The following is a 26,306-nucleotide window of genomic DNA, read 5'->3' as shown; positions in this document are numbered from 1 at the left end:
TGAGAGGGCAAGCTACGTGAGGACTTCACTGCAGTAACTGAACACTTCAGGGGGGAGGGTACTGGCTACTCAGGGCTGTCCAAACCCATAGAGCAAGAGCCAAATGTTTATATACTGTATCCATAGAATCAGCACAAGACGACTTTTGTGGATTAGAGGCAATATCAGCGGGAGAGGATGAACTGGCATGGGAACTGCATGACCTATTGGGCAGGGAAGGCATGCTAATGTAAGATGCTTTGAGGATTCCGGGTGACTGCAGGTGGTCAACAGCATTCTCCAAATTCTCCACCCCTCTCCATCCCTGAGAGAAGATGCCTGAAAACTTGTCTTGTGGCAGGAACTGTGGCCAGTGGGACCACGTGCAGGCATCCAGAGGGGTACCCAAATTAGATACATCATCACGCAAAGCTCCTTCTACAGCCAGGGGAGTGAGAGTCATCTGAGGTGATTCAGAGGGCAGCTGGGCTGTCTTGCCCCATGCAAATGCCTCTCTCTCCATTAGCTGAATAGGTTCCCAAGGCAAAGATGCCCCTGATTTGGGCACGTCAGTTGGGTGCTTGCATTTCAGTGTGATAGATCTGAGTCTCAGTTGTTTGCTTCTTGCCCTTTGGACTTCAGAAATCACTTTCATTTGGGTTAAATGAACGTTGTACTCGTGTTGGCTGGCAATACCATCTCTCTTCTCCACTCTGGAACATCAGTGAGGTTTAGATCCCACCTGGAAGGAAACGTATGCGATCGAGACCTGTAAAAGCAGCTTGCTTTAGCCTGACAAGCTCCTGAAAGTTACTAGTGTTCATATAATATTTACTGATATTTAAAAAATGCACATAGGGAGAATGTCACGTGGAGGGATGGGAATCATCCCTAAAAACACCAAGCTCTGACTCCACACCTCCAATGTCACCCCAGAGTACTTGTCTAAGTCAAGAAAGGTAGACTGAGAAAGGACAACCAGCCCCAACTTCCATCCTAGGAGCTTAGTATCGACTAATGCCTTGTAGGGAGGGACATGGATGAAGGTTACCTGAGCATACAATGCCTGCATCTTCGCCGTGATTACAGTTATGGACTCCCCAAGGCCTTGCCCCACACTCAGAGAGGGCTGCTTCTTTACCAGAGCATTTCACATCATCCAACCAGATACGGCCAAAACCTTTTCCAAAATAAGCTGAACCTGGGGCGGCCATGGCTGTCCCACAGCCCAGCTGCTTGCACACCACTGCAGCATCACTCAAGTCCCAGCTGTCGTCACAGATTGTCCCCCAGTGCTGGCTATGAAGCACCTCAACTCTCCCGGCACAACGAGTAGGACCATTCACCAGCCGGAGAGGAGGCACTGCTGGAGTATCTGCACAAAAAGCAAGCGAAAAAAGATAAGTGCACACAAATACACTGCACCTGAACCCTGCTGACACACTGTAGGGGACAAGTGCCGAGCAGGGTGTCCCACGGATGAAAATAGATGGCTAAAGAGAATATTCTGGGTGTCCATTCAGGGTTAGCCCAAACTCTGTGTGGCTCTGCACGGCCCACAGACTGGCAGAAATGTCCCAGTTAGAACCAGGACTGGTATTTCAATCTCCCAGGCAGGAAGACATGCTAATGCATCCCTTCCAAGCAGGCATGTTTCAGATGGTTTGTTTGAATTGCTACTGACACTACGATGGCACAGGACCCTGTGCCTGCTCCGTATCACTAGCAATCTGCTGGGCTGAGCTCTGAAATCAAAATCTAATGTTATCTGCAGACAAAGCTTGTGCAAAGGGAGCCATTCAGGAGCCGCCAATTAGGTGTCTTCTCCCATTTGAGATGCACTGGCGCACCCTTGCCATCCTCCAGCAATCATGGGTCTCATAGCTCCAGGGTCGTATCATCTAGCCCCATGTAGATGTCTGCATACTGCTAGGTGTCTTATATAGCATTAGGTACCTATGTCCAGGAACATGATGCATGCTCAAATAAACTGGGTCACATATGTGAAGCTTCGCAATGTCCATCAGCGAACAGACTGTCCAATGCCCACATTTCCTGAAACTTTCTTTTGGCCTTACACATTTTACTTCAGTTACTGCAACATTCACCATATGTGTTCTGGATAATTTGCTAGGAGAAAGCAGATTATGGTAATCTATATTAATAGACACATAATCTTCCTTGAAAACTCTCATGTCTGCTAAAAATGACCATGTCATTGGACAATAAATGGTCTTAAAAAGCACCTGCCAACCCTTTCCTGCACTGAAGCAGTGTGCCAAAGAAAATCAGTCAGAAGAGGAGGTTAAAATTATGTTTTTAACAAAGGGTCTGTCCTGCCCATAGCTGAGAACCCAGCACTGGGTGACAGCATTTCAACCGGCTCTGCTGCAGGCATGTACTTTGCTATGTTCATGGTAGGGGAGATGACTCCTCTTGAAAGAGTGTTGAGTTCTCCTAAAGTTTCCCAAAGCATTTCATGGAAGGAAGGAGGGACTCCAGGAAAGCTCTGCTAGCTTCTCAATCTGACATGCCAGAAATGTCTAAAAGAATGGCTAAAAGTTGAGAAAACAGGATGCCTGATTTTAAAGAAAACATTGGGATTGTTTAGGATTGCTCTGAAAGAGTATTAGATGAGGTTTGTGAGCCTGGAAAAGGTCTGCTGGTCTGATCTCATAGCTGTCCTTGTCTGAGCAGGAGAGAAAACGGAAGAAGTACTTAGATACTGTGTTGTAAAGACAGACACATTCTCAGGTTTCTAAAATTGTCTGTGAATCTTGGGACATTTTATTGCTTCTCATGATGGAACGGAACGGACTTCCCAATCAGCCAGAGACCAAGACTTGCTGACAACACTGCTTAGTTTTACCTGTGATCTTGCTGTAAAAGTGTAGACTCAGAGGTGACTCTGCCTATGTGACACCACAAGCCTGGACCTCAGCAGGAACGGGATATTTTTGGGAACCTGTCCAGCCCTGGAAAAGTCTTAGAGCCTTCAGGAGAAGGGATACAAACCTTGATACTGGTGTCAGAATGGGTCTTGCTGGTGGTAACTCTGCAATTCTGGATCAGTGGTGACTTCTGACAATGGCCCTGGCCATGCATGTTGTATAAATCACACAAGAATGTGTTTATACACCACGGTGATTAATAGCACACAATAGGACCATCATGAGCTCAGAGAAGACGTTCCATTGAGGGTGAAAACCTTTCCCCTGCACATTTCCCAACACCATCAAGATTGAGACACAGAGAGGGGTTACCTGAGCACACCACACCAGCGTCTTCTCCATGCTTGCAGTTATGGGACCCCCAAGGCTGGGCCTTACACTCAGAGAGGGCAGCTTCATTCCCTGAACAATTCACATTGTCCAGCCAGATGGGGTCAGACCCTTGCCCAAAATGAGCCAAACCCAGGGCTGATAGCACTGCCCCGCAGCCCAGCTGCCTGCACACGATGCTGGCTTCAGCTGTACCCCAGCCATCATCACACACGGTTCCCCACTGCTGCTCATGAAACACCTCAACTCTCCCAGCGCAACGATTCGGACCATTCATGAGCCGGACGGGAGCTGGTTCTGCAACACCTGGACCAAAACACAATTGCAAAATGTTCGAGGAGCTTTGCGTGCCTCAGAGCTCTGAGGTCCCCTCTTTGCAGGGGTCTTGTGCCAAAAAAAGTTGTGGACATGGATGTTGATCAGCAGAACACATGAGCTTTGCTATCTGGATGAGATGGCACTGTCTCAGACCTCATTCGTATCCGCAGCAGCTTCCTACTGGAGAGAGCTTCAAGGAGCTGAACTCTTGGCTCAGAGCCGCATGGGTAAGCTGCAGGTGCTGCCAGTGCCATCACTGGATACACAGCACTCCCATTTTCTGCAGAGGTCAAGGATGGCCAGGGCAGCCTGTCCCCCTTGTTTTTCCTCCCCAAATCACCTTCCCAGGAATTTTTCCCAGCCACTGTGGCACAGGTCTCTCTGTCGCAATGTTGTGCTGCTGTGATTTAGAGTGGAGAGTGCCCTTCAGCTGACAACACCCCGCAGCACCTGGGCCTGCCTTCTCCCCACTTGGCCCATACTGCAGATGGGATTTCAGCTACCTAAATACACACGTCCATTTTGGGAGCCAATTTATGCTGCCCGGTTTCCAGCTGCTGCTCCAGAGGAGCACCAGGTCCTCTGTCATATTCCCCAGCACCATGCAGGTGTCTTGGATCCCCTAAGAAATCTAAAATAGCACTGGATTCACTCATTCCATGTCTCATCTGAGAGCAACATCGTGGTAAAACGTGTCCCACAGGGACACAGGCAACTATTCCTGTAACATAGCCCCCATTGCACCCCAAATTTCATGGCATAACAGTACCTGAGCACTCCACACCAGCATCTTCTCTGTGGTTACAGTTGTGGTCTCCCCAAGACCGTGCTCGGCAATTAGAGAGGGCAGTTTCACCCCCCGCGCAGTTCACATCGTCCAGCCAAATTGTGCCAGTTCCTTCTCCAAACCGAGCAGAGCTGGTGGCTGAGACCGCTACCCCACAGCCCAGCTGCCTGCACACCACTTGAGCATCTGTCAAATCCCAGCTGTCGTCGCAGACGGTTCCCCACTTCTGATCATGAAACACCTCGACTCTCCCAGAGCAGCTGCTCGAACCACTCACCAGTTGGATCGGGGTTGGTTCTGGAACACCTGAACCAAAAAGGTAAGACCAGCTAAGTTTTATTCTGGCAAACAAGTTCCTGCTAGACACATCAGCAAATGCAGTGGTAACCCATTGGCTTAGTACAATCTACAGGGACAAGCAGCATGGAGAAAGAAAGGTTCAGCGCTGTTGTTTTCCCTCCTCTTGCCCCAAAGTCAAGGAAAGGTGCTGTCCAAAACTGAAGAAAGGAGATGTATTGATGGCTCTCACCCCCCAAAACCTGAAGTGCTTAAAGCCTGTCTTCGTGCAAAAAACCCCACTGACTATGGGAAAGGACATAAGCAAGAAAGACCTTCATAGAGAACACTGCAAGAAAAGTAGGATATGATTCACCTCAGCTAGACTTGGAGCCCTTAAGCACAAACTTCCAGGGGCTGATTGGCTTTCCTGAGCATTGGCACCTGGTGCCATCTGAGCTGCCTAGGGAATGCCAGACATCCCAACGGAGACAGCAGACTTGATGCAGGATGCAAGGGAGATTGGTGCCCTGCTGGATCTGCAGTAAGAGACTGGGTGGGATATAGTGGGATGTCTCAGATGACACTAGACACCTATTGTTAGGCAGCTGAACCTCACGTTTTCAACTCTGCTGAGGACTCTTGGCACCCTTTATAGTCAGTGGAAGGAAATGAGCACTGCTGGGTTGCAACTTCTTTAATCTGCTTTGGGCATCTGCATCAGGATAGGCCAATTCCTGCCATTGACTGCACCCACTCAGTCCTTGCTGGCTGCCAAGGGACAGCAGGATGTTTAATTCAGCGAGAAGCATCTGTGTTTAGTCAGTGAATCCACAGGGTGTTCTCAAGATGTGGGCAAGTAACCAGAGGAAAGCAGTTTATCTCCTGCAAGGGCAAGGCAAAAGTCCAGCACTTCTGGGGGGTAAAATGGTCATACAGAGGATGAAGAAGGATGAATTAAGCAATGAATCTTGTCAAAGGGATTTAAGGGATATAAAGGACTGAGAGTGACACTCTACCATGTCAAGCTGTTCTGGGAAAGACATGGGCATGTACAAAGGGGAGTGCTGACTACAAGTTATGCAAACCAAGCCTTCAGAGCTACTCAGCACTGGCAAAGCCTCAGCTGGCATAACAAACTAAAAGAAATATGCCCAACGGTTAAGAAGAAACCAGAGAAGAATGACATGAATGAGAAGAAGCTTAAAGATGTGTCTCAAGAGGGAAATGGGAAGAGGCAGAGGAAACGGAAAAAGGACAGTCTTAGCGAAAGTTAGATGCAAATGATGAATGGTAGTAATGTGCATTGCAAAGAGGCACGAGGCTGTCGAATAAATTCCAGGTTATGACAGTGAGCTCAGGGTTTCCATCTAGTGGCAACAAAGTGTAGTGCTGCAACATTTTGAGGAAATTTGTCTCAACTGTGGAGGGTTCAGAGAAGACACTCGAAAAATGCTGGTGAAAAAAGGTCTCGTGAAGGTGGATGTACCAAGTGAGGGAGGAGGAGAGGTAGGTTAAGTTGGTTTCTGCAAGTTTTTTTAATATTCTTGTCTGGAAGAGGAAAGAGAGAGAAAATGGGCAGTGTATCTTGATTTTTCAAGTGTGATACATTCATTGGGGTTGTCACTGGCAGCAGTAGAAGAGTCCAAGTGACTCTACACCCTCTGTAACAGAGCAAATCACACCAGTTTGCAATGCCACCAGGTTTACTGGTAACTCACGAGGGAATGAGACCCAAATTTAAATTCTTCTGCACAGCCAGCAGCAAGGTGGACTGCACCATCACAGAGTCATCATTAGCTTTTGAATGGGAAGGAGAGCACAGATGGATTTACCCACATCCCTGTTTGAAGCAATTTCTGTGTACAGTACTATGGTTTTAGAGTCCTAAGACAGAAAGAGGGTACCCTATGGCATTTCAAGCATCCCGCCTTATGGGTCCCTTCCAACCTGACATATTCTATGATGCCCCAAGAGCTGAGCAGATGGTGACACTGACGAGACTTACCAAAGCACACTACACCAGCGTCTTCTCCATGCTTACAATTATGGACTCCCCATAGAGTGGTCTCACATTTGGAGAGGGCAGTTTCAGTCCCTGTGCAGTTCACATCATCCAGCCAGATAGGGCCAGATCCTTCTCCAAAATAAGCAGAGACCGGAGTGGATAGTGCTCTCCCACAGCCCAGCTGTTGGCAAACAGCTTCAGCATCTCTTATATCCCAGCTGTCATCACATACTGTTCCCCATTGCTGGCCATAAAAAACTTCAACTCTCCCACTGCAACGATTTGGTCCATTCATTAACCTCAGTGGAGCTATTCTTGGTATATCTGAAGAAAAAAACCAAACACAAAAAACAAGGGCAGGGATAGATATTGATTAAGTTCCCATTTGCCTGATTAAAAAATAAGATAAGATTTATGTGAGCCTAATGACACCCAGGATGCATTTTTCCAGTTCCCTGATGTTGGGATATTATCTCTAGTTCTTGTATTCAGAGCTCAGTAGGCAATAGTCCGTGTACTGTATTCTGCAGAATGTAAATTAGAAATCCAGGTCAATGAAAGCACACAGCTTCTGTGTACAGGAACAGCTACACACATGCCAAAAAAAAAAAAAAAAAAAAAAGGCAAAATTTATAACAGATCTCCACTATGGTGAAAGAGAGCTCACAACCCAGATTCAGAACACTTCAAGATAGAGCCTGCTGCTGGAGTGGTACATAATTACCCTTCTTGGTAATAGAAAACCTTCCCCATCATGCAGATGGATACAGAGAGGGGTTACCTGAGCACACCACACCAGCGTCTTCTCCATGCTTGCAGTTATGGGACCCCCAAGGCTGGGCCTTACACTCAGAGAGGGCAGCTTCATTCCCTGAACAATTCACATTGTCCAGCCAGATGGGGTCAGACCCTTGCCCAAAATGAGCCAAACCCAGGGCTGATAGCACTGCCCCGCAGCCCAGCTGCCTGCACACGATGCTGGCTTCAGCTGTACCCCAGCCATCATCACACACGGTTCCCCACTGCTGCTCATGAAACACCTCGACTCTCCCAGCGCAACGATTCGGACCGTTCACGAGCCGGACGGGAGCTGGTTCTGCAACACCTGGACCAAAACACAATTGCAAAATGTTTGAGGAGCTTTGGGTGCCTCAGAGCTCTGTGGAGAGGGCAAACCCCCCTCTTTGCAGGGGTCTGGAATCACAGAATCACAGAATCACAAAACATTAGAGGTTGGAAGGGACCTCTGGAGATCATCTAGTCCATCTCCCCTGCTAAAGCAGGATCACCCAGAGCAGGTTACACGGGATCATGTCCAGGTGGGTTTTGAATCTCTCCAGAGAAGGAGACTCCACAACATCTCTGGGCAGCCTGTCCAGGTGCTCGGTCACCTTCAAAGTGAAAAAGTTGTTCTTCATATGCAGATGGAACTTCCTGTGTTCCAGTTTGTGCCCACTGCCCCTTGTCCTGTCACTGGGCACCATTGAGAGGAGTCTGCCCCTTTCCTCTAGACACCCACCCTTTAGATATTGATAAGCGTTGATAAGAGTCCCTCTCAGTCTTCTCTTCTCCAGGCTAAACAGACCCAGCTCTCTCCGCCTTTCCTCATACGAGAGATGCTCCAGTCCCCTCATCATTTTTGAACCCCCTTTGGAAGCCAACACGGCTTGGGCCCTTGATGTGTAAAGTAGCGCTAGATGCCTATGGCTTCACAGCTTGGTCCCACATCCTTGGCTGGAGCTTTTCAATAAATCCCTCACCTGCAGAGTGATCATAACTGAGCACCCAGGTTACTTTGCTGTCAGCGGAGTGCTGAAAAGGGGAGGAGGGAATAGAGCACTGGTGCATTTGAGAGTGCTGAGACCCCCCTCATGAGCCTCTGCAAATTCCTAAAACTACAGACCATCCCTCGTACCCCACATTTCATGACATGCTTTAGTGGTACCTGAGCACTCCACACCAGCATCCTCTCCATGATTACAGTTGTGGTCTCCCCAAGGCCTGGCCCGACACTCGGTGAGGATGGTTTCATCCCCTGCACAGTTCACATCGTCCAGCCAAATTGTGCCAGTTCCTTCTCCAAACCGAGCAGAGCTGGTGGCTGAGACCGCTACCCCACAGCCCAGCTGCCTGCACACCACTTGAGCATCTGTCAAATCCCAGCTGTCGTCGCAGACGGTTCCCCACTTCTGATCATGAAACACCTCGACTCTCCCAGAGCAGCTGCTCGAACCATTCACCAGCCGGACTGGAAGCAGCTCAGCAAATCCTGTGTGGACAAATAATGAAGACCTCAATTCTGTGTTGTATTTTGAGCTGTGCTGAAGGGTAGACCACTGTGCTGCTCACTCCTGGGTTGCATCAGTCTGGCATATATTAGCTCATCAGACCCTTGCAGCAATTTCAGTCCCTTAGAGCGGTGGTCTCCAGTGGAACTCTCTTGTTGACTAGTCCCTGCTAAACTCAGCCAGCTCTGAGTCTTTATCTCATTAGAAGATGACAGTTATGCCTGCAACCTGTTGTTATGGTGGACCAGACTAGGGGGAGTAGCACTGTGCTGGCTAGCAGAGCTGGGAAGGCACAGGGACCTGTGGACTGACATTGGTCCAGGAGCACCAGGTTGCCTTGTGGTCTTATGGCTGTGTTAAGGCCTCTTAGCATCTGGGATCAGAATTTTGGAAAAGCAGAAAGAATTGATTGAGGACTGCTAATATCAGATGCTGAAGTTGTCTAGCTCTGGTGTTCATGAACATCAGATATCTGGTGCTGGGGACTATGAGACAGGCCAGTCAAATCTCAGTGGAGGTGCCTGTTTCCTTCACAGATGTGAAGACAACCTACTTTTGAAGCATTCTGTGTCACTTTCTGTGGCAGATCTGTTTGTGCTGAAGGACAGGCCCTTCAGGGTGTGTCTGAAAGGGTCACCCACAAACAGCTTCCCCCTTGACATGCCTTGAGTGATGGGTACCTGTGCAAACCACACCAGCATCTTCTCCGTGCCCACAGTTATGGCTTCCCCAAGGAGTGGCTCTGCATTGGGAGAGACCAGCTTCTGTCCCTGTGCAGCTGACATCATCAAGCCAAATGAGGCCAGATCCTTGCCCAAAGTAAGCCCCACGGGTAGCCAACAAGGCCTTCCCACAGCCCAGCTGCCTGCACACCACTTCTGCCTCGACCAAGTCCCAGTCATCATCACACACAGTTCCCCAGCGCTGGCTATAAAACACCTCGACTCTCCCAGAGCAGTGGGTCAATCCATCCACTAATCGAAGTGGGGCAGGTTCTGCAAAGCCTACAGGGGAAAAAAAGAAAAAGAAATCAGGAAAGTATCTGGTGCAGAGTCTGGTGTATCTGTCCTCCACTTGGCAACAAACTTAGCATCTCTCACATTTTTGCATGGGAAAACATTGCATAAAGAGGCAACACAAGCACTTCCTCCACCATCACAGAAGCTCAGCAATGGATTTTACAAACTAAAATATACTTGGGGTGGCAGAGGACAAGCCTCAGACTTCTGTAAATATGGATGCCCAGTGCTTTTAAGATACTCCAGCCTCTGTCTGCCATTGCCAGGGGTTTCAGGTCTGCTGTGTGTCTTGCTGACAGCCCCTTATAGATGACCCAGGTCCCTTAACACACACCAGAAGATGCGAGATACCTAGAGGTGCCAGAATCACTCTCGTATTGTCTATCTCTATCTGCCTCTCAGGCTCACGTTAATGCTGTTTTCTCGACATACTAAGACCCTACAAACTTTGCAAAACTCTGTAGGTGGCTACAGAGGAAAGACACTTATTAGAACCTCATTGCAGGAAATGTAGGTGGAAACCAACTCTTCTTCTTCCAGTGTTGTCCAAGCAACCAGCATTTTGGTAATAACTGCCCACCAGCAAATGCCTAATGGTAAACAAGCTGTGACATATGCTGCCTCTTGCTTGAGCAGACAGCTGGTGAACTGGGAAGGAGTGGGTGCCTCTGGGAATCACGAAAGGAGACTTGGAGGTGTAACCTTGGGGCTCCAGTTACATGGGAGGACCTGACACTAATACACTGGGTGGGACAGTACAGGCAAAGGGAAGAACCTCACTTAAGGCAAGAGGCTTTGGGGAACTTCAGAAGGAACTACGTCTACCAGCATGAGGGTGGGATGGTGGGGCTGCCAAAGCCACTGCTCCCTGCAGTGAGAGAGGATGCTCTACCAAGGCATCTACCGGCCATGTGCTATAACGTGGAGAGCCCTACAAATAATTCCTGCAGCACCACTATCTTTTACCGGTGGCTCATGTGGTGGTGGGGGAAGAGGCAAGACCACTTTATGTCTTAACAGTATGAATCTCTTTTTATCTTACTGTTCTCTTGGTTGTTGGGGTCAGTGCTGCTCTAAAGGGAGCAGGGCCTCCTACAGCACCTCCAGCATGACTCCACACCCCACAAAACCCACTCATGTCATGCAGAGTGGGATTTACCTGAGCACACCACACCAGCATCTTCTCCATGCACACAGTTATGGCTTCCCCAAGGTTTTGCACTGCATTCAGAGAGGGCACCTTCAGCTCCATTGCAAGACACATCATCAAGCCAAATGGGGTCAGGCCCTGCCCCAAAGTAAGCTGAGGAAGGAGCAGATAGAGCCGTCCCGCAGCCCAGCTGCCGGCATACAACTTCAGCATCAATTATATCCCAGTTGTCATCACAGACAGTTCCCCATTGCTGGCCATAAAGCACCTCCACTCTTCCAGCACAGCGACTTGAACCATTCACTAATTGTAGCTTAACTGTTTTTTTCATTTCTGCATTAAAAAAGAAAGAGCAAACAAACAAACACACTCACAACAAAAACAGGATCAGGGATTGCACATGGAAAGATTGCCTAGAGATCAAAGGCAAGGAAAGATGTCCACTAGCACTGCCCAGGACTTGGCAACATGAAGGCTGATGAGTATCAAGTTCTGTATCTTCCTCTGTGGTTTCAGAGCTTAGAATTAGAGAAATAAAGAGCAGAGACTGGCAATCCCTTATGAAACAGGACTCTGCAATTCCCCCTGTGATGTTACTCTAGGGGTGGGGACTGGCTACAGATCAAGACACCCATATGTCTTCTAGGCTTGTTGGTGCCTTCGTGTGAGGTGGGTGTTGAAATTCTAGTTACTCAGTGATGTCTGTGGAGCTGCTCAGCTGGCCAAATACTGGCATTTGATTCAATTGTCCAAATAAGCATTTGGCAGCAAGTGTGACGCCATAGGTATTATCCCAGACTCCTGCCCTGTAGGGTCTAGCTTAGGGCCTGTATCTCATCTGCCAGGTTGTGTCAAATGCCCCAGGGCATCCCTAATTACACTTGGCAACTGTGTAGGGACCTGACTCCTCCCTAGATCTCCATTGCTTGCAACAGGAAGACCGGGAGCCCAAGTGGTGACACCTGCATTTAGGCATATATATGCCCGGGTCTTAACATGGAGCTGAATCCCATTCCAGATCCAACTAGGAGGATGTACGTTTGGAAATGTGGTTCGCTGTTCAGTGCTGAGTGGAGCAGTGTTTGGGAAATACTGACCTGAAGGAGGGCAATGGGCAGTCTGTCAACATCCCAATCCCCTTTCTACTTCCTGGTGTCCATGGCCCACTTCATGAAGATTTACTCCTCAGTTAACCATGATGTAGAGTGGTAGGGCACACCTTCAAGCCTTCCCCAACCAGTTCCTGGAGCTCAGCAGTCATTAGCATAATGCTGTGATGTCCAGGTTAGGGCTGGCTCACAGACAAGTGAGCCACAATTGAATTTCTCATCCCGGTCTCAGTCTAGAGAATAAACATATCCACCAGGAGAGAGTATTGCCACAAAATACAAACGGAAGGAGGCCATGTAAATGCTTCCCTGGCATACTTCAGCCATGAAATATGTACATGGAAAGTACGTGCATCCCGTTGGGGATCCTTCAGTCTCCCTGGCCATTGACTTCATGGTGATGGCACAAGAGGCAAGAACAATGTGGATCAGGGAAAAAAAACCAGTCTCTGTTCTGCCCCAGTATAGAAAGAGCACAAACACCACCACCCCACACACACGCTGTTTAACTGATAGAACTAAGCTGAGTAACTTTGTCCTTGGCATGGTACAGGTCAGTATCCTGAGCCCTAAGACTAGCACTGACAGAGAAATAAAATTTTGCAAAGAGGCTTAAAAACCTCCCTCTACACAGCACAGCCTCTTGGGGTCACACAGGGAGGGGTGTGAACGTGAGTTACCTGAGCACACAACACCTGCATCTTCTCCATGATTGCAGTTATGCTCTCCCCAGGGTCTGGTCCTGCAGGCAGAAAGGTCAGCTTCTGTACCGGTGCAGTTCATGTCATCCAGCCAGATACGACCAGTTCCTTGACCAAAGTGAGCCGAGCCAGGGGCTGACAGTGCTTCCCCACAGTCCAACTGCCTGCATACGACCACGGCATCGGACAGATCCCAGCTATCATCACACACGGTTCCCCAGTGCTGTTTCCAAAGCACCTCAAGCCGCCCAGCACAGCGGTTGGGGCCACTCACAAGTCTGATGGGAGCTGAGTTGGCAACACCTGAATCCCAAAACAAGCCAAAGTGGAAAATGGGCATGAGACAAGTTTTGGCTGATAGTGGAGAACGTAACATCTTGCTCTTGCAGGAATAATGCCATTTGGGGTCTGTCTGGGGAAGGATTGCCAAAATGCTCACCACTTTTTTTCCATCAGGAACATGATAAGAAAAGCTTGTGGGCTAATTAATGGTGTCAATTTCTTGCACAGATGGTGTTAGGACGTCTAACACATCTCTGCATCTTTATAAGCAGCTGCAAGCTCTTAGTCATTTAGTTCTGACCATGGGATTCCTACTAATATGTCCCTCCCAGACACATTCCAGATATTCAAAACCTTGGATGAGAACCAATCATTTCCAGCCATGGAACAGTCCCAAAACATGACATGGTATGTGACAGCTCCACACCACAGAAACCCTAGACTATACCATGCACGCAGTCAGGGAGGTGAGAGGAAAACCTCACATTATGGTCCTTAGAGAGATGGAGGTCCCAGAGTAAGTGCCTCCACACAACTTGGGCTGCTGTAGCACCATGGGTCTCAGATCTTCCTTCCCCATCCTCATTGTGCAGCTCCCTGCTCCATGCACAAGACCGTGGAAGTTTGTCCTGAGGTCTACCACTCTCCCTGTCTTGTGCAAGTCATTGAAGGAAGTTTTCAGGTCACTTCTCTGGGTAGAAATTAGGATTTCCATGTCCTTGTCCAAAAAGTTTGTCAGAACTTTGCTATCCAGAGCTTGCTTACCTGGTGCCATGCGGAGCACAGTTTGTTCGCCTAAGTGTAGGTTTCTAGTGCCATTTGTAGACCTGCAGCCTCCAGAGCAGTAGTTGGAGTCCAGGATCGAGAAACTGGGGCAACTCAAATGGCTCTAGGCACCCACACTCAGGTAACAGCCTGCAGTGCATGGGGTGGGATTCACCTCCCAGCTGCTGATGGTTGCAGTGTTGTCTGTGCTAAACAACTGGACTCCCCATACAATGGGGAAAAGAAAGTATTTCCAATCAATATCCATCTTATAATAAGGGAGGAAGACTTGAGGTACAGAATGGCCTCTTTCTCTTTATGAGTCTAAGGAAAATCTAGGCTACTGTTGGGATCTAAGCCTGGCAGAGGATGCCAAAGATCCCTCCTTATTCAGAAAGGCCCTGTCTGATGCTTAAACTATGTCTACACGTTTGGTCCTGGGTGCTGCTCCCCACAGCCTTTATACACTTATATCAGAGGCTTTAGAGCAAGGGCTGCCACCTAAGACTTGCCAGGTCCGGTCTTCTATGCTGTTGGAAAGCACAGATATTCTTCTAACAAGCTTTAAATTCCCAGATCATCCTCCTTGATCACCTGCAAATCGGGCACAGCCTTTACTTCATTCTACCCCCTGAAACAGCCTTAACTTGTACCAAGTTTTGTTAAAAAACAACAGCACTGTCTCAGGATAATCCTTATCCAATTCTTTTACTACTTTTTGGTTTAAGTTTTTGGATTATGCTGATTTGCAGGCTATAAATGCAGCTGCACTGACTCTGACAGGGAGGCAATGGAGGTCTGCTGTGCTTACTTACTCCAAGGTCCTGGCTCCAACACAGACTGTGACTCGGGTGGAGGAAAAAAAACAGGACTACATTCTGGATTACACAGATCAATCAAAGGAAGATCTGTCATGCTTGCATTTGTTTGTTCCCTGGGTTTGTCTCTGTATGTTTGCATTGTTAATGCCTCTAAATCTCTAGGTGACCTTTGGAAGCCAAATGACCATCTCTACTACTGTCTTCTCTTGTCTCAGAAACATCAAGCCCTTTTCCAGTGCCAGGAGTTAAAACCCAAGCTTCCTGGATCTTCAGTCCTTTATTCCAGCCATGAAGCCCATTTCCTTGCTAAGTCTGGGAATACGAGAGAGGTCAATCCATGACGAGTCCCATTTATCAGGCTGAATCTAGAACCCTCTTCTCCAGGAGCAAAGGAGAAAACTTACCCCAAAGCCATGCCAAGAGGAAGAGCACAGTTTCCATCCTGGTTCCAGTGAAAGCAGCCAGGCTCCCACTGTGGGCATCCCTGGGTAGGAGATTTCCTGGTGGTCCCATGGTAGCAGCAGAGACCTTATACAATCCAGCTCCTGAAGGCTTGGTTGACAGGTAGGGCAGGAAGATAGTCCTTGTAGGAGAGACAAAGAGTCAGTGACTGGCTGGGGTGGCAGTAGAGGAGACAGTAAGGACCAAAAGAGGAGGTAGATGACAAATATTCCTTACCCTGACTCCTCCCCTTAATTGGCCTCTCCCCCTTCACCCTCCAGTGCTGGCCCCCTCCCTCCTGTTCCTTGGATCTCCCCATGCTACTTCCCTCCTCCCATGCTCTTCTGTTCATCAACATATTAAGGGAAAATAACCCATGCGAGAAAGCACCGAATCTTTTCTCCTCTGTTGTTGTCTTGGCAAAAACCAAACTGTTTCTGGCATTTCTAAAGCTGCCATTCTCCTGGCAGGACTAGCTCGTTAACAGAAAATGGCCTAGGAAGACTTCTTGGAGAAGGCGGGAATGATCTCTGTGTCTGCCTGTTCCTCTGACTCTTAAATGCTGTCTAGGAACAGGATGCCTATGGAAAACAAGAAAACACTTTTTTTTTTTTTTTTTGCTATGAGGGTGGTCAAACACAGGAACGGGCTGCCCACAGAGGTTGTAGAGTCTCTATCCTTGGAGATATCCAAACTTGACTTGATATTGTCCTTCACAACCTGCTCTAGCTGACCCTACTTGAGCAGGGGGCTGGACTAGATGAAGAAGAAGTCCCTTCCTACCTCAACGACTCTGTGAATTAACTCCCCCCTGAACTGAGGGACAGTGAAACACAGTCTCCCTATAGTGGTGGTGGGGAAGGATCTCTTAGGAACCAGATGGGGCCACATTAATGAAGTCACTGTAAACCACTTGCAATGAGGAGAACTTCAGAATCAAAGAGTGCAACATGAGACATTGTCCCAGGCAGGGACACAACATGTGCAAGTAAGAGGTTGAAGTAGGGAGCAGAAGATAAACACAGCCTCTGGAGAGATATGGCTTGCAAGGAATCTGTTCAACATCAGCTTCGATAAATAACACTGGTGAACCTACATTTATGGTATTTAATAAGTTAGCCTGCAGTTCATTTATTTTCGGGACTTAGCCTTCCCTTAGAGATGTGTTTTTCACTTGCACACTCCTGGAGAAAAGCAGGCTTTCTGAGACCTACAGGGCCAAACTCACAGTCATCAGTTCAGATTCATTCTGTGGAAGATGCTTTCAATGCCATAGACCAGTTGTTTTCATGGACACTGATTATGGATGAATTTTTGGACATCTGTGATGGTATGATGTCCAAGAGGAGCATTTGGAGGCATGAGAAACAATATGAGGTAAAGGGCCTGTCTGATTGCCTTGTTATCTATCCTGTCCCTGTCCAGAAGCTTTTGGCTTTGTCATCGTTACTGATGACCTGCAAGTGATCTTACCTTTGACTTTTACCTTTGAGCCAAACCATGGCACAGACCAAGGCTGAGTGCAGAAACCCTTTGGATCATAACAGATGTTCAGGTCATTCAATTTATTTGATCTTTCCTATTTTTCTATCTCTGCATTATAGGAGCGTGGAAGATTCCTAGATGGAAGCGGAAGCACATTTTCAGTCATATTTGCACAGAAAAAATGTCAAGAGTCATGAATCACATGCCATGAAGAAAACTGAGCAGACGAGCTGGCAACTGGAAAGAAAGGCTTGGAACAGAGCAGGCTGCAAGAGGGACAGAGACCATAAGCCAAGAGGAGAGATCCCATGAGTTATTGGAGCACAATGAACAAATCTTATCTGCTGTGGACGAAGTATCAGCAATACCTATGTCTCTGAAGGGAGCCACCGAGTCCTCATGCCCAGATCTTTGTGAGAGCTGCCAATTAGTCTTCCTGCTCTGCCTTAGTATTTCACATTTTCAGTCAAGATATGTCTTTGTCAAGTAGCCATTGTTCCTTCAGCTTGAGTTCTGAGCCTACTATTTACTATTTGCTTCAACTTCAATTGGCTTTGTAGTTCCTTGTTTACACTTCAGTCCTATTCCTATTGACCTTTAATATAACCGTATATATCTTTTTGTACCCACTTACTGGAAACAATAGGCCTTTGGCCATGTCACAGAGCAGCTCTGCATTCCTCTGCTCCTACATCTGCCTCTCCTTCTGAAAGCATCCTGCCTTGGCATATCTACCCTCCCCGTATTTGGAGGAGGACAGTCTGCTGCATTTCTCTTTCCTAAATTCTTCTCAGGAGCATGTAACATAATTTGTTTGTGCAAAGCCATGCTGAAGCATTAATGTAAATCTGCAGTGTTAACAGGATGGGAAGTAAAGGAACATTGTGCTAGGCATAGAATGAGCCACATGTGGCTTGAATGCAAGTGTTTGAACAGGGCACAGAGACACTTGGAGCACAGCACGTGAGTGAAGGCATTTGACTATAGGATATAAGGACAGAACTGTTCTCTAAAGGAAGAAAAGACAGGAGCTGAGGGCAGCCACCACACAGGCAAACCAATGACCTCACCCACAGGGAACAATCCCACAGCACCAGAAGAGCAGAGCAGGATAATGATAGCAATGGGACCTACCAACAGTACAATGATCATCAGGTAACAAGCCAGGACCAAGGTCAATCCAGGAAATGCAAGTAACAACTCAGCAACAAGGCTGGGGACAGGCACACGTATATCAGAGCTCCAGTAAGGATTGAATTTCCAACCCTGAGTTTAAATACACCAATATACACACAGAGCAGAAGTATTTTACTGCATATTTGCACAGATGTGGGTGTCTGTCCAAAGACGGCACGCCAAAGGTCCAAATCAGAGGTTATTTATACATACAACATTAATACATCCATCTTTCTAATACATATGCATTGTTATTCTATTAAATGATTGGTTTAGATTTCTTTGTCTAGCATGCAAACTAGAACACATGCTCAGTTCTTTTCTCTGCCTTTCTCTTTTGAGTAGGTGGGATAATTGGGGCAGGTGGTCCATGGGCTGGTGGTCACAATTCCCCGTGACGGAATTACCTTTCCCCTAGTTTCCCGGTACCATTGGCAAGTCCAAATGGTTCTTCAAGGCTTGTTGGTCAAACTAGTAATTTATCAGTTACGCTTCTACTTCTTGACAATCACATCTTCATTAGTACATTGTTTGGATAAACATTAACTAACACAGGGGTAGGACTATACAATGGTCGTCCTTAGCAGCAATAGTCTGGGTTACATTTGATTTTGTTGTAACAGGTGTAGACTCCAGGCTCATCGCAATTAAGGCCTATTAATACACTCAGCATCCTGACAATAAAAGAGGAAAAAAAATTGGTCCTGATTTTGGTGGGTTTACCTTGCAGTTTTATAGCTCTCTTAGCTTCTGACATGGTGGTGATCATCAGGCAGAATGTATTGTCCATGAGTGAGTGTGCAATAAAGGTGACACAACCTTCACAGCTAACAGGGCTAGGAGACTTTCTTTAAGTCAGGTTGTCAGGCTGTGACATTGCTCAAGACTTCAACATGGATGTGTCAACCCCACTGACAATGAGGGAAGGCACTGCTGCCTGCCCCAGGACAACTTTCCTTCTCTGGACAGTGTCTTGCCAAGCCTGGAGCCATCCCTGGTGTCTCTGGCTGCCTGTATCAGGAAGTTAGGCTGTCATTAATTACAAGCAGAACTTTGGCAGCTGCACCACTGCAAGGAGCTGGGCTTCCCTGTGGGGTCTGTGGAGGCTCAGGGGTACACAAACCACAGAGTTGCCTCTTGGCCAAGGTCCACAAAGGTCCTTCCCCTTCTTTGATTCCCCAAAGCCCCTCTGTGGGGATAATCATCTAAATCTTGTAGAAGTCTGATTACCTGGGATGCTTTTGTCTGTGGTCCCCAGGGAGATGCCATCCTGCACCTACACCTCTTTCTGCACAGGGATAAAGCTGTGCTTCTAAATCCCACCGTGTGTTGCACACCTGGCCTTACTTCATTGAAACACATCACCTGGCTCGACCAGGCTGGATCAAGAGAGGTGCGATGGCACATGGTCTTGTCTGCACAGCCTTTCCTAAACTCTTGTACAGCACACCTGGCCCTAGAGCTGACCGTGCATGTCTGTCTTGGACATATCCTATGCATTTGAAGAGTTCCCATTCTTGGCTTGGAAAGTGGAGGGGATATTCTAGTAGAACTAGTAGTCATACCAGTGTGTATTTGTGTTTTGCAGGGTGGAGTCAGGGGGGTTTTTGTAGCTTTCTCTCTCTTTTTTTTTTTTTTTTAAATATAGTATTCTACATCATCAAAGGAGAGAATATCTTTCTTATTTTTATAAAAAATAAAGACACCTAGACAATTGACCTTGGAGATATTGCACCATTAATTTTTATTATCAGAGCATCAGAGCTCTCCTATCTGCTACTTTTCTCTTCTGTGGAATCTGTACAACTGAGAACTGCTGTTCCTACAGGTCCATGTTCTCTTCTGCTTGTTCTGATGGTCTGGGGTCATTTGCTCCCACCTGGGAGTGCTGTCAAGGTTGCCTGAGACCTCTTCTGCCTCTCCTCTAAAGCCCTGTAGCTAGACAAGCTCCTAGACTGTCCCTCCATGCATGGCTACTTGTGGCACAGCTCAGGTTGATCTGAGCATTTAGAAACCATTTAGGGTGGTGAGGCACTGGCACAGGTTGCCCAGAGAAGCTGTGGATACCCCCTCCCTGGAAGTGTTCAAGGTCAGGTTGGATGAGGTTTGGGGCAATCTGGTCTAGTGCAGATTATCCCTGCCCATGGCAGGGGGGTTGGAACTAGATGGACTTTAAGGTCCCTTTACATTCAAATGGTTCTATGATTCTATGATAAACCCTTGCCCAAACCTTCCCATTTTAGCTGTCCCTCCTGGCTCCTTGGAGTCCCAGACTTTCAGTGCAGGTGTTACTTTTCCTCACCTTTTCTGTCTTGGATTCCTGCTTGTGCCTTTTGCTTTCCAACTTTTCGGCCAAAACTTGAGGTGGCTGCTCAGGTTTGGCTTAGCCTGCTTTTCTCTTGCTGAGGCCACCCTGACCTTTCACTGAAATACTTTTTGTTTGCATGAATTCAACCTCTTTGTGACTTTTGCTGTTTTAATGCATAGCTTTATGGCCACAGGGGCGTTTGTCAGTGGGACGCTATGGTAGGCAGGGCTCAGCCTGCCTGGTCTCGCTGGCTCACCCAAGAGCCAGGGCTCTGCAAGAAGCTCAACATCTGCAGCACGGAGACTGGAAACACCCACTGTGTCTATATGGTTCACCCAGCTGTGATATTTGCATGCTGCAGTCTTGTAGATCCGTATATAGAGCCTTGCACTTGCTAGTGAATAACATAGGGTTTGTGTTAATACAACAATGTAGGGCATAGGATTTGCCTTGATACGAGCAGATTTGAGCTGCTTTTAGCTGTGAAAATGATTGTCTAATGCTTACTTAACTTAGAATCACAGAATCATAGAATGGATTGGGTTGGAAGGGACCTCAAAGATCATCTAGTTCCAACCCCCCTGCCATGGGCAGGGACACCCTCCACTAGACCAGGTTGCCCAAAGCCCCATCCAACCTGGCCTTGAACACTTCCAGGGATGGGGCATCCACAGCTTCTCTGCGTAACCTGTGCCAGGGCTTCACCACCCTCACAGTAAATAATTTCTTCCTAATATCTCATCTAAATCTACCCTCTTTTCGGTTAAACCCATTAACCCTTGTCCTGTCACTACATGTAAACAGTCCCTCTCCATATTTCCTGTAGCCGCCCTTTAGGTACTGGAAGGCCGCAATAAAGTCTCCCCAGAGCCTTCTCTTTTCCAAGCTGAACAAGTACTCTGGGGTGACATTGGAGGTGTGGAGTCAGAGCTTGGTGTTTTTAGGGATGATTCCCATCCCTCCACGTGACATTCTCCCTATGTGCATTTTTTAAATATCAGTAAATATTATATGAACACTAGTAACTTTCAGGAGCTTGTCAGGCTAAAGCAAGCTGCTTTTACAGGTCTCGATCGCATACGTTTCCTTCCAGGTGGGATCTAAACCTCACTGATGTTCCAGAGTGGAGAAGAGAGATGGTATTGCCAGCCAACACGAGTACAACGTTCATTTAACCCAAATGAAAGTGATTTCTGAAGTCCAAAGGGCAAGAAGCAAACAACTGAGACTCAGATCTATCACACTGAAATGCAAGCACCCAACTGACGTGCCCAAATCAGGGGCATCTTTGCCTTGGGAACCTATTCAGCTAATGGAGAGAGAGGCATTTGCATGGGGCAAGACAGCCCAGCTGCCCTCTGAATCACCTCAGATGACTCTCACTCCCCTGGCTGTAGAAGGAGCTTTGCGTGATGATGTATCTAATTTGGGTACCCCTCTGGATGCCTGCACGTGGTCCCACTGGCCACAGTTCCTGCCACAAGACAAGTTTTCAGGCATCTTCTCTCAGGGATGGAGAGGGGTGGAGAATTTGGAGAATGCTGTTGACCACCTGCAGTCACCCGGAATCCTCAAAGCATCTTACATTAGCATGCCTTCCCTGCCCAATAGGTCATGCAGTTCCCATGCCAGTTCATCCTCTCCCGCTGATATTGCCTCTAATCCACAAAAGTCGTCTTGTGCTGATTCTATGGATACAGTATATAAACATTTGGCTCTTGCTCTATGGGTTTGGACAGCCCTGAGTAGCCAGTACCCTCCCCCCTGAAGTGTTCAGTTACTGCAGTGAAGTCCTCACGTAGCTTGCCCTCTCATAAGACCGACTGAACCTTGTGGCCCTCCAAGCCTTAAACCATTTCTGTGCCTCTTCTCACCGTCTGTTTAAGGGGGGGGGAAAAAAAAAAAAAAAAGTAGACATGTACCTGAACTTCCTGTTCTGTGAGTCTGTGTGATGCTCAGTGTCATGGTCAGATCACCATCAGCTTCACCTCATTTCTCTCCTCCCCAGAGCCACACTGAACTAGGGCACCTCCCACAAGCATGATGATATGAGCTGCTTTAGACCTGCTTTGGAATGGGATGAACTGCTCTGGGGGTAGGTGGGGGAGAGGACCCAGTCATCTGTCCTTCCCGTAAAACTAGCTTGAGTTGGTCAACTAACTTGGAGGTGTCGATATTGAGCTGAAGAACTTTGCTCTTTGCTGGGGGTAAAGCATTTGCGCTGTGCCGATGGGCACAAAGCACGTTGCTTTTTGAAAAGCAATGAATCGCAAAAAAAAATCTCTGTTGGAGGCTAAGTCTTGATTGGACATCACTGAAACGGGAAACTGTCCACTTGTCAAGTGCCAGCTTTGGTCTGTGGGAAAACTGAAGGAGGACAAGGTGAATTGTTCCCCATGGAGGGCAATTCCCCTTGGTCCGTTCCAAGGAGGGACAGACAAACCTTCGTAGATAAGCTTGTGTTGTGCAATGTTCACATCCCAAGGCTCTTATGGCTGCCCTTGTTACCCATCTGAATGTCAGCGGAGGCAAATGCTTCTCTGCAGAGCTGAGAAATGGCATGCTGCCATACCACTGGTATAAATATTCATCGCATTCATTCATCACATAGATAGTCATGGTGTTGGAGCAACAGCTCCCTGCCAGATATGTGCTCAGGCAGCAGAGGTCCATGAGCAATTTATGAGACAGCCATGTGTTCGGTTTGAGGGGAACTTTATTGATCCTTTGAGATGTTTGCTTTTCAGTGGGAATAATGTGTTGAGCTGGGTTTTCCATCAGTGCAGTTATAACCAAGTTTGTAGATCCTTCAAAGGATGAGAGAGAATGGTTTTGCCAAACCCTGGATCCCGTTATGGCACACTGATGGCTCTGCAACATCCCTGCCCTTTGCCTTCTCAGCCGAATCTTGCTGGCCCATCTTCCTGCAGCAAGATGAGCACGACCCAGTGGGGCCAGTCTGGCAATCACGGCGCTTCTGGCTCCTCCAGGTTCTTGTTAACTGCAGAGAAAGGGAACAAGGTAAAGCAAAATCTGCTCCCAGGAACTGCCTGACACCAGAATTCCCTCCCAGAAGTGACAAGGACTCTGCTCCCAAAGGGAGTCGCTGGGTTGGGTTGTAGAACCCGGGGCTGTCGGGAACCCAACACCTGAGCTTTGGACAGGGCCCTGTGGCAGCAAGGACAGGGCTGCATAAAGAGCAGACTCTGACCCTGATGCACGACGCACTGCCTCATCCAGAGGACTGCAGCACGTGGTCCTGAAGGCATGACCCGGTGCAGCACCCAGGTGAAATCCAAGTCCTTACAGCCCTGCTCATCCATAATGACACCAGCCAAAGACCCCCAGGGATTCCTCCCTTCACCCATGCAGGGCTTGTCCGAGCTTCTCTCCCAAGAATCAGGGCACGAGAAGTCAGCTCCCAAGAGCTCCAGAGAGTCCAGCTCAGACATTTACTGAGTATTGATGATGTACCGATACAGAGGCATCTCGCCCCAGAAACCGTTGCCCCCACAGATGCTCGTCATTATCACCAGCCCCAGAAGCTGCCCTACCTTCCCTCTTTCTGCCTTTTAGGAGCCTTGCCCTACCCACCAGGCGGACCGAAGTGGATACAGTGATCCCCGAGTCTGCAGACACATTCAGAGAGGGCATGCTCAGACTGTGCATTGGGGGGTGTGTGTCCCTCACCTCCCTGAGTATTCACGCCCTGCACATAACGGCTTCTCCTTCATAGCTTTCTCCACGTACAACATGCAACTGTTCAATCAAGAAGCACAACAGCAGTCTTAACCTCAAGCCTGAGCTGGAGAAAAATGACCGCAGAGCACCCCAGTGAGCAGGGAGGAGAGAATCTGTCAGACTGAAGCCCTCTTCCATGGTGTAAGGACCCCAGGCCACCAGCAGGTCTATTAGCTTAGCTCCAACTTGGTAGGAGAGTGCTCCGCAGGAAGCCCTTGTTCCTGTACAAGGTTGTGCCCATGTTGACTGTGAGGACACCCTAAAGTATGCCTGGCAAAAGCAGGAGAATAGAAGGATTACCTGAACAAATGGCACTGGCATCTTCCCCATGGTAACAGTTGTGGTCCCCCCATGGCCTCGCTAGGCACTCAGAGAGAGCAGCTTCCGCCCCTGTGCAGTTCACATCATCCAGCCAGATGGTGCCCAATCCTCTTCCAAACTTGGCTGCAATGGGGGCCAGCACCGCATCTCCACAGTCCAGTTGCTTGCACACGACTTGGGCATCATTTAGATCCCAGTCATCATGGCACACACTGCCCCACTGTTCTTCATGAAGCACCTCAACCCTCCCGGCACATCGGTTTGGGCCTCCCACCAGCCGGATTGGCCCTGGCTCAGGTATGTCTGTTCCTGCCAAAAACAAACAAGGGAGAAGTTTTGGGACAAGGCTCCGTGCCCCTGATCACCTGGAGAAAGCAGAATCTCCCATGATGCACCAAAACTGCTTCTGCTCATCACAAACACGTGTCAAAGGCCCCTTCCTAACTTCTGGCTCGAGAAGAAAAGTTGAAGGGAAAATAATATCAGCATGGAGGCTGCCGGAGGAGGAGGGGAACATCCGTGTCCACTCCCAGCTATGCAGGTTGTTCCAGGTGCAGGAGTTAAGATGCAACTTCTCTGGGTCAAGTGGGGTAGGAAGCTGGAGCTGAACAAAGTCATTCTGCATGCCAGACCTCCTCACAGGATGGGACAGAAATTGCACCCTGGTTTATCTGAGGCAGAAGGGCCAACGTGGCATGAAGTAGAAAACACCTGGGGGTTACCTGAGCACTCTACGCTGGCATCTTCCACATGGTTGCAGATGTTCTCTCCCCATGGCTTCGCCTCACATTCAGCAAGGGACGCTTCTGTCCCTTTGCAGTTCACGTCGCTCAGCCAGATTTGGCCTTTCCCTTCTCCATATTTTGACTCCCGAGGGGCTGATAGTGCTGTCCCACAGCCGAGCTGTCTGCACACAACCCTCGCCTCCCGTAAATCCCACTGGTCATCACAGACGGTCCCCCAGACGTCCTTGTGAAGCACCTCGACTCTCCCAGAGCACGGATTGGAACCATCCACCAGGCGAATCTCAAGTTTGGTCATGTCTACATCTTCTGGAGAGAGCAGACACCCCAGGTAAAGGCAGGGAATGAGAAAGAGGGCTCTTCTTCCCCAGTGAGGCTTTCTTTATTGCCAAACGAGGAGGAAGAAAAGCCCGGGGTATTCTAGCGTCCCAAGTCTTTGGTGGTTGGGAGCTGGGTTTTGAACTGGGAACGGCCAAAAGTCATAGGTGTTCGTGGGACCAGAAGGCTGTTTTGAGATACAAATCACAGGGTTCATTTTCAGACAGAGAGGGAGAGGTGTAGCCCCCCAAAAAACCTACCCCAGCATTCATGTTCTGGGTAAGTTTCCCCATACTTAAGGCCAGTGTCTCCCAGCAAATGCTGCTACAAGGCCTGGAAGCAGGGAGGAGAGAACTGAGACATTTCTACCCATTCCCCAAGGGAAGGGCTGGGTTTGCTCAGCTCTTGGCGGTGACTGCTGGGTGCTGTTGTGGACCTACAGATAGTCAGCACTCGGGAGTGGAAGGGACCTACTGAGTCCTGCTCCTGCTGCTGAACCCACCAGGACACGCCATCTCTCTCCAAACTTGGCTCCAGCTGCCAAACCTCCAATCACAACGCTGTTTGCCACCCTAGTACGAAGAACCAAATCTCTCTGGATACCGTATTCCCTTTGCAGGGATCTGGGGTGCTGTAGTGCAAGAAACTCACGGACTGAAAAGTGCCAGGGTCTGAAACCCTGAAGCACCTCCACACTGGCTCATGGAGCCAAGGGGACACCGGGCATTCCTCCACCTCATGGAGATCAGATCCCAGCATCAAGGATATCCTGACTTCTGGTTTAACGTTGCTAAAATGAGCAGCTGTTTCACCAATGGTTTGGATCAGTTACTCCTCCTTTCAGATAGAGATCTCCAGCAGGTACCAGCTGCACCTCACAGAGCATGCAGGAGGTAGAGCATGCCATGGTCAGAGACACCCTCCACTAGACCAGATTGCCCGAAGACCCATCCAACTCTCTCAGCCTGTCCTCACAGGAGAGGTGCTCC

At 48.5% G+C, this 26,306-nt stretch overlaps 1 protein-coding gene across 1 annotated transcript; it reads right to left on the bottom strand.

The window, feature by feature from the left end:
- Positions 1 to 710: 710 nt before the first annotated feature.
- On the bottom strand, positions 711 to 26,112 carry LOC129198805 (deleted in malignant brain tumors 1 protein-like). The gene is made up of 13 exons (XM_054808408.1): positions 24,968 to 26,112; positions 24,236 to 24,548; positions 23,785 to 23,823; positions 12,869 to 13,219; positions 11,116 to 11,424; positions 9,618 to 9,941; positions 8,595 to 8,918; positions 7,431 to 7,754; positions 6,641 to 6,973; positions 4,348 to 4,671; positions 3,228 to 3,566; positions 1,031 to 1,345; positions 711 to 721 (listed from the first exon to the last, which is right to left on the bottom strand). The coding sequence occupies exons 1-13, from the start codon at positions 25,295 to 25,297 to the stop codon at positions 711 to 713; spliced, it is 3,636 nt and encodes a 1,211-aa protein (XP_054664383.1). The 5' UTR covers positions 25,298 to 26,112.
- Positions 26,113 to 26,306: the final 194 nt, after the last annotated feature.

The sequence above is a fragment of the Grus americana genome, chromosome 36 (assembly GCF_028858705.1).
Source record: "Grus americana isolate bGruAme1 chromosome 36, bGruAme1.mat, whole genome shotgun sequence".
Taxonomy (NCBI): Eukaryota; Metazoa; Chordata; class Aves; order Gruiformes; family Gruidae; genus Grus; species Grus americana.
This window is presented reverse-complemented; position numbering and strand designations above follow the sequence as displayed.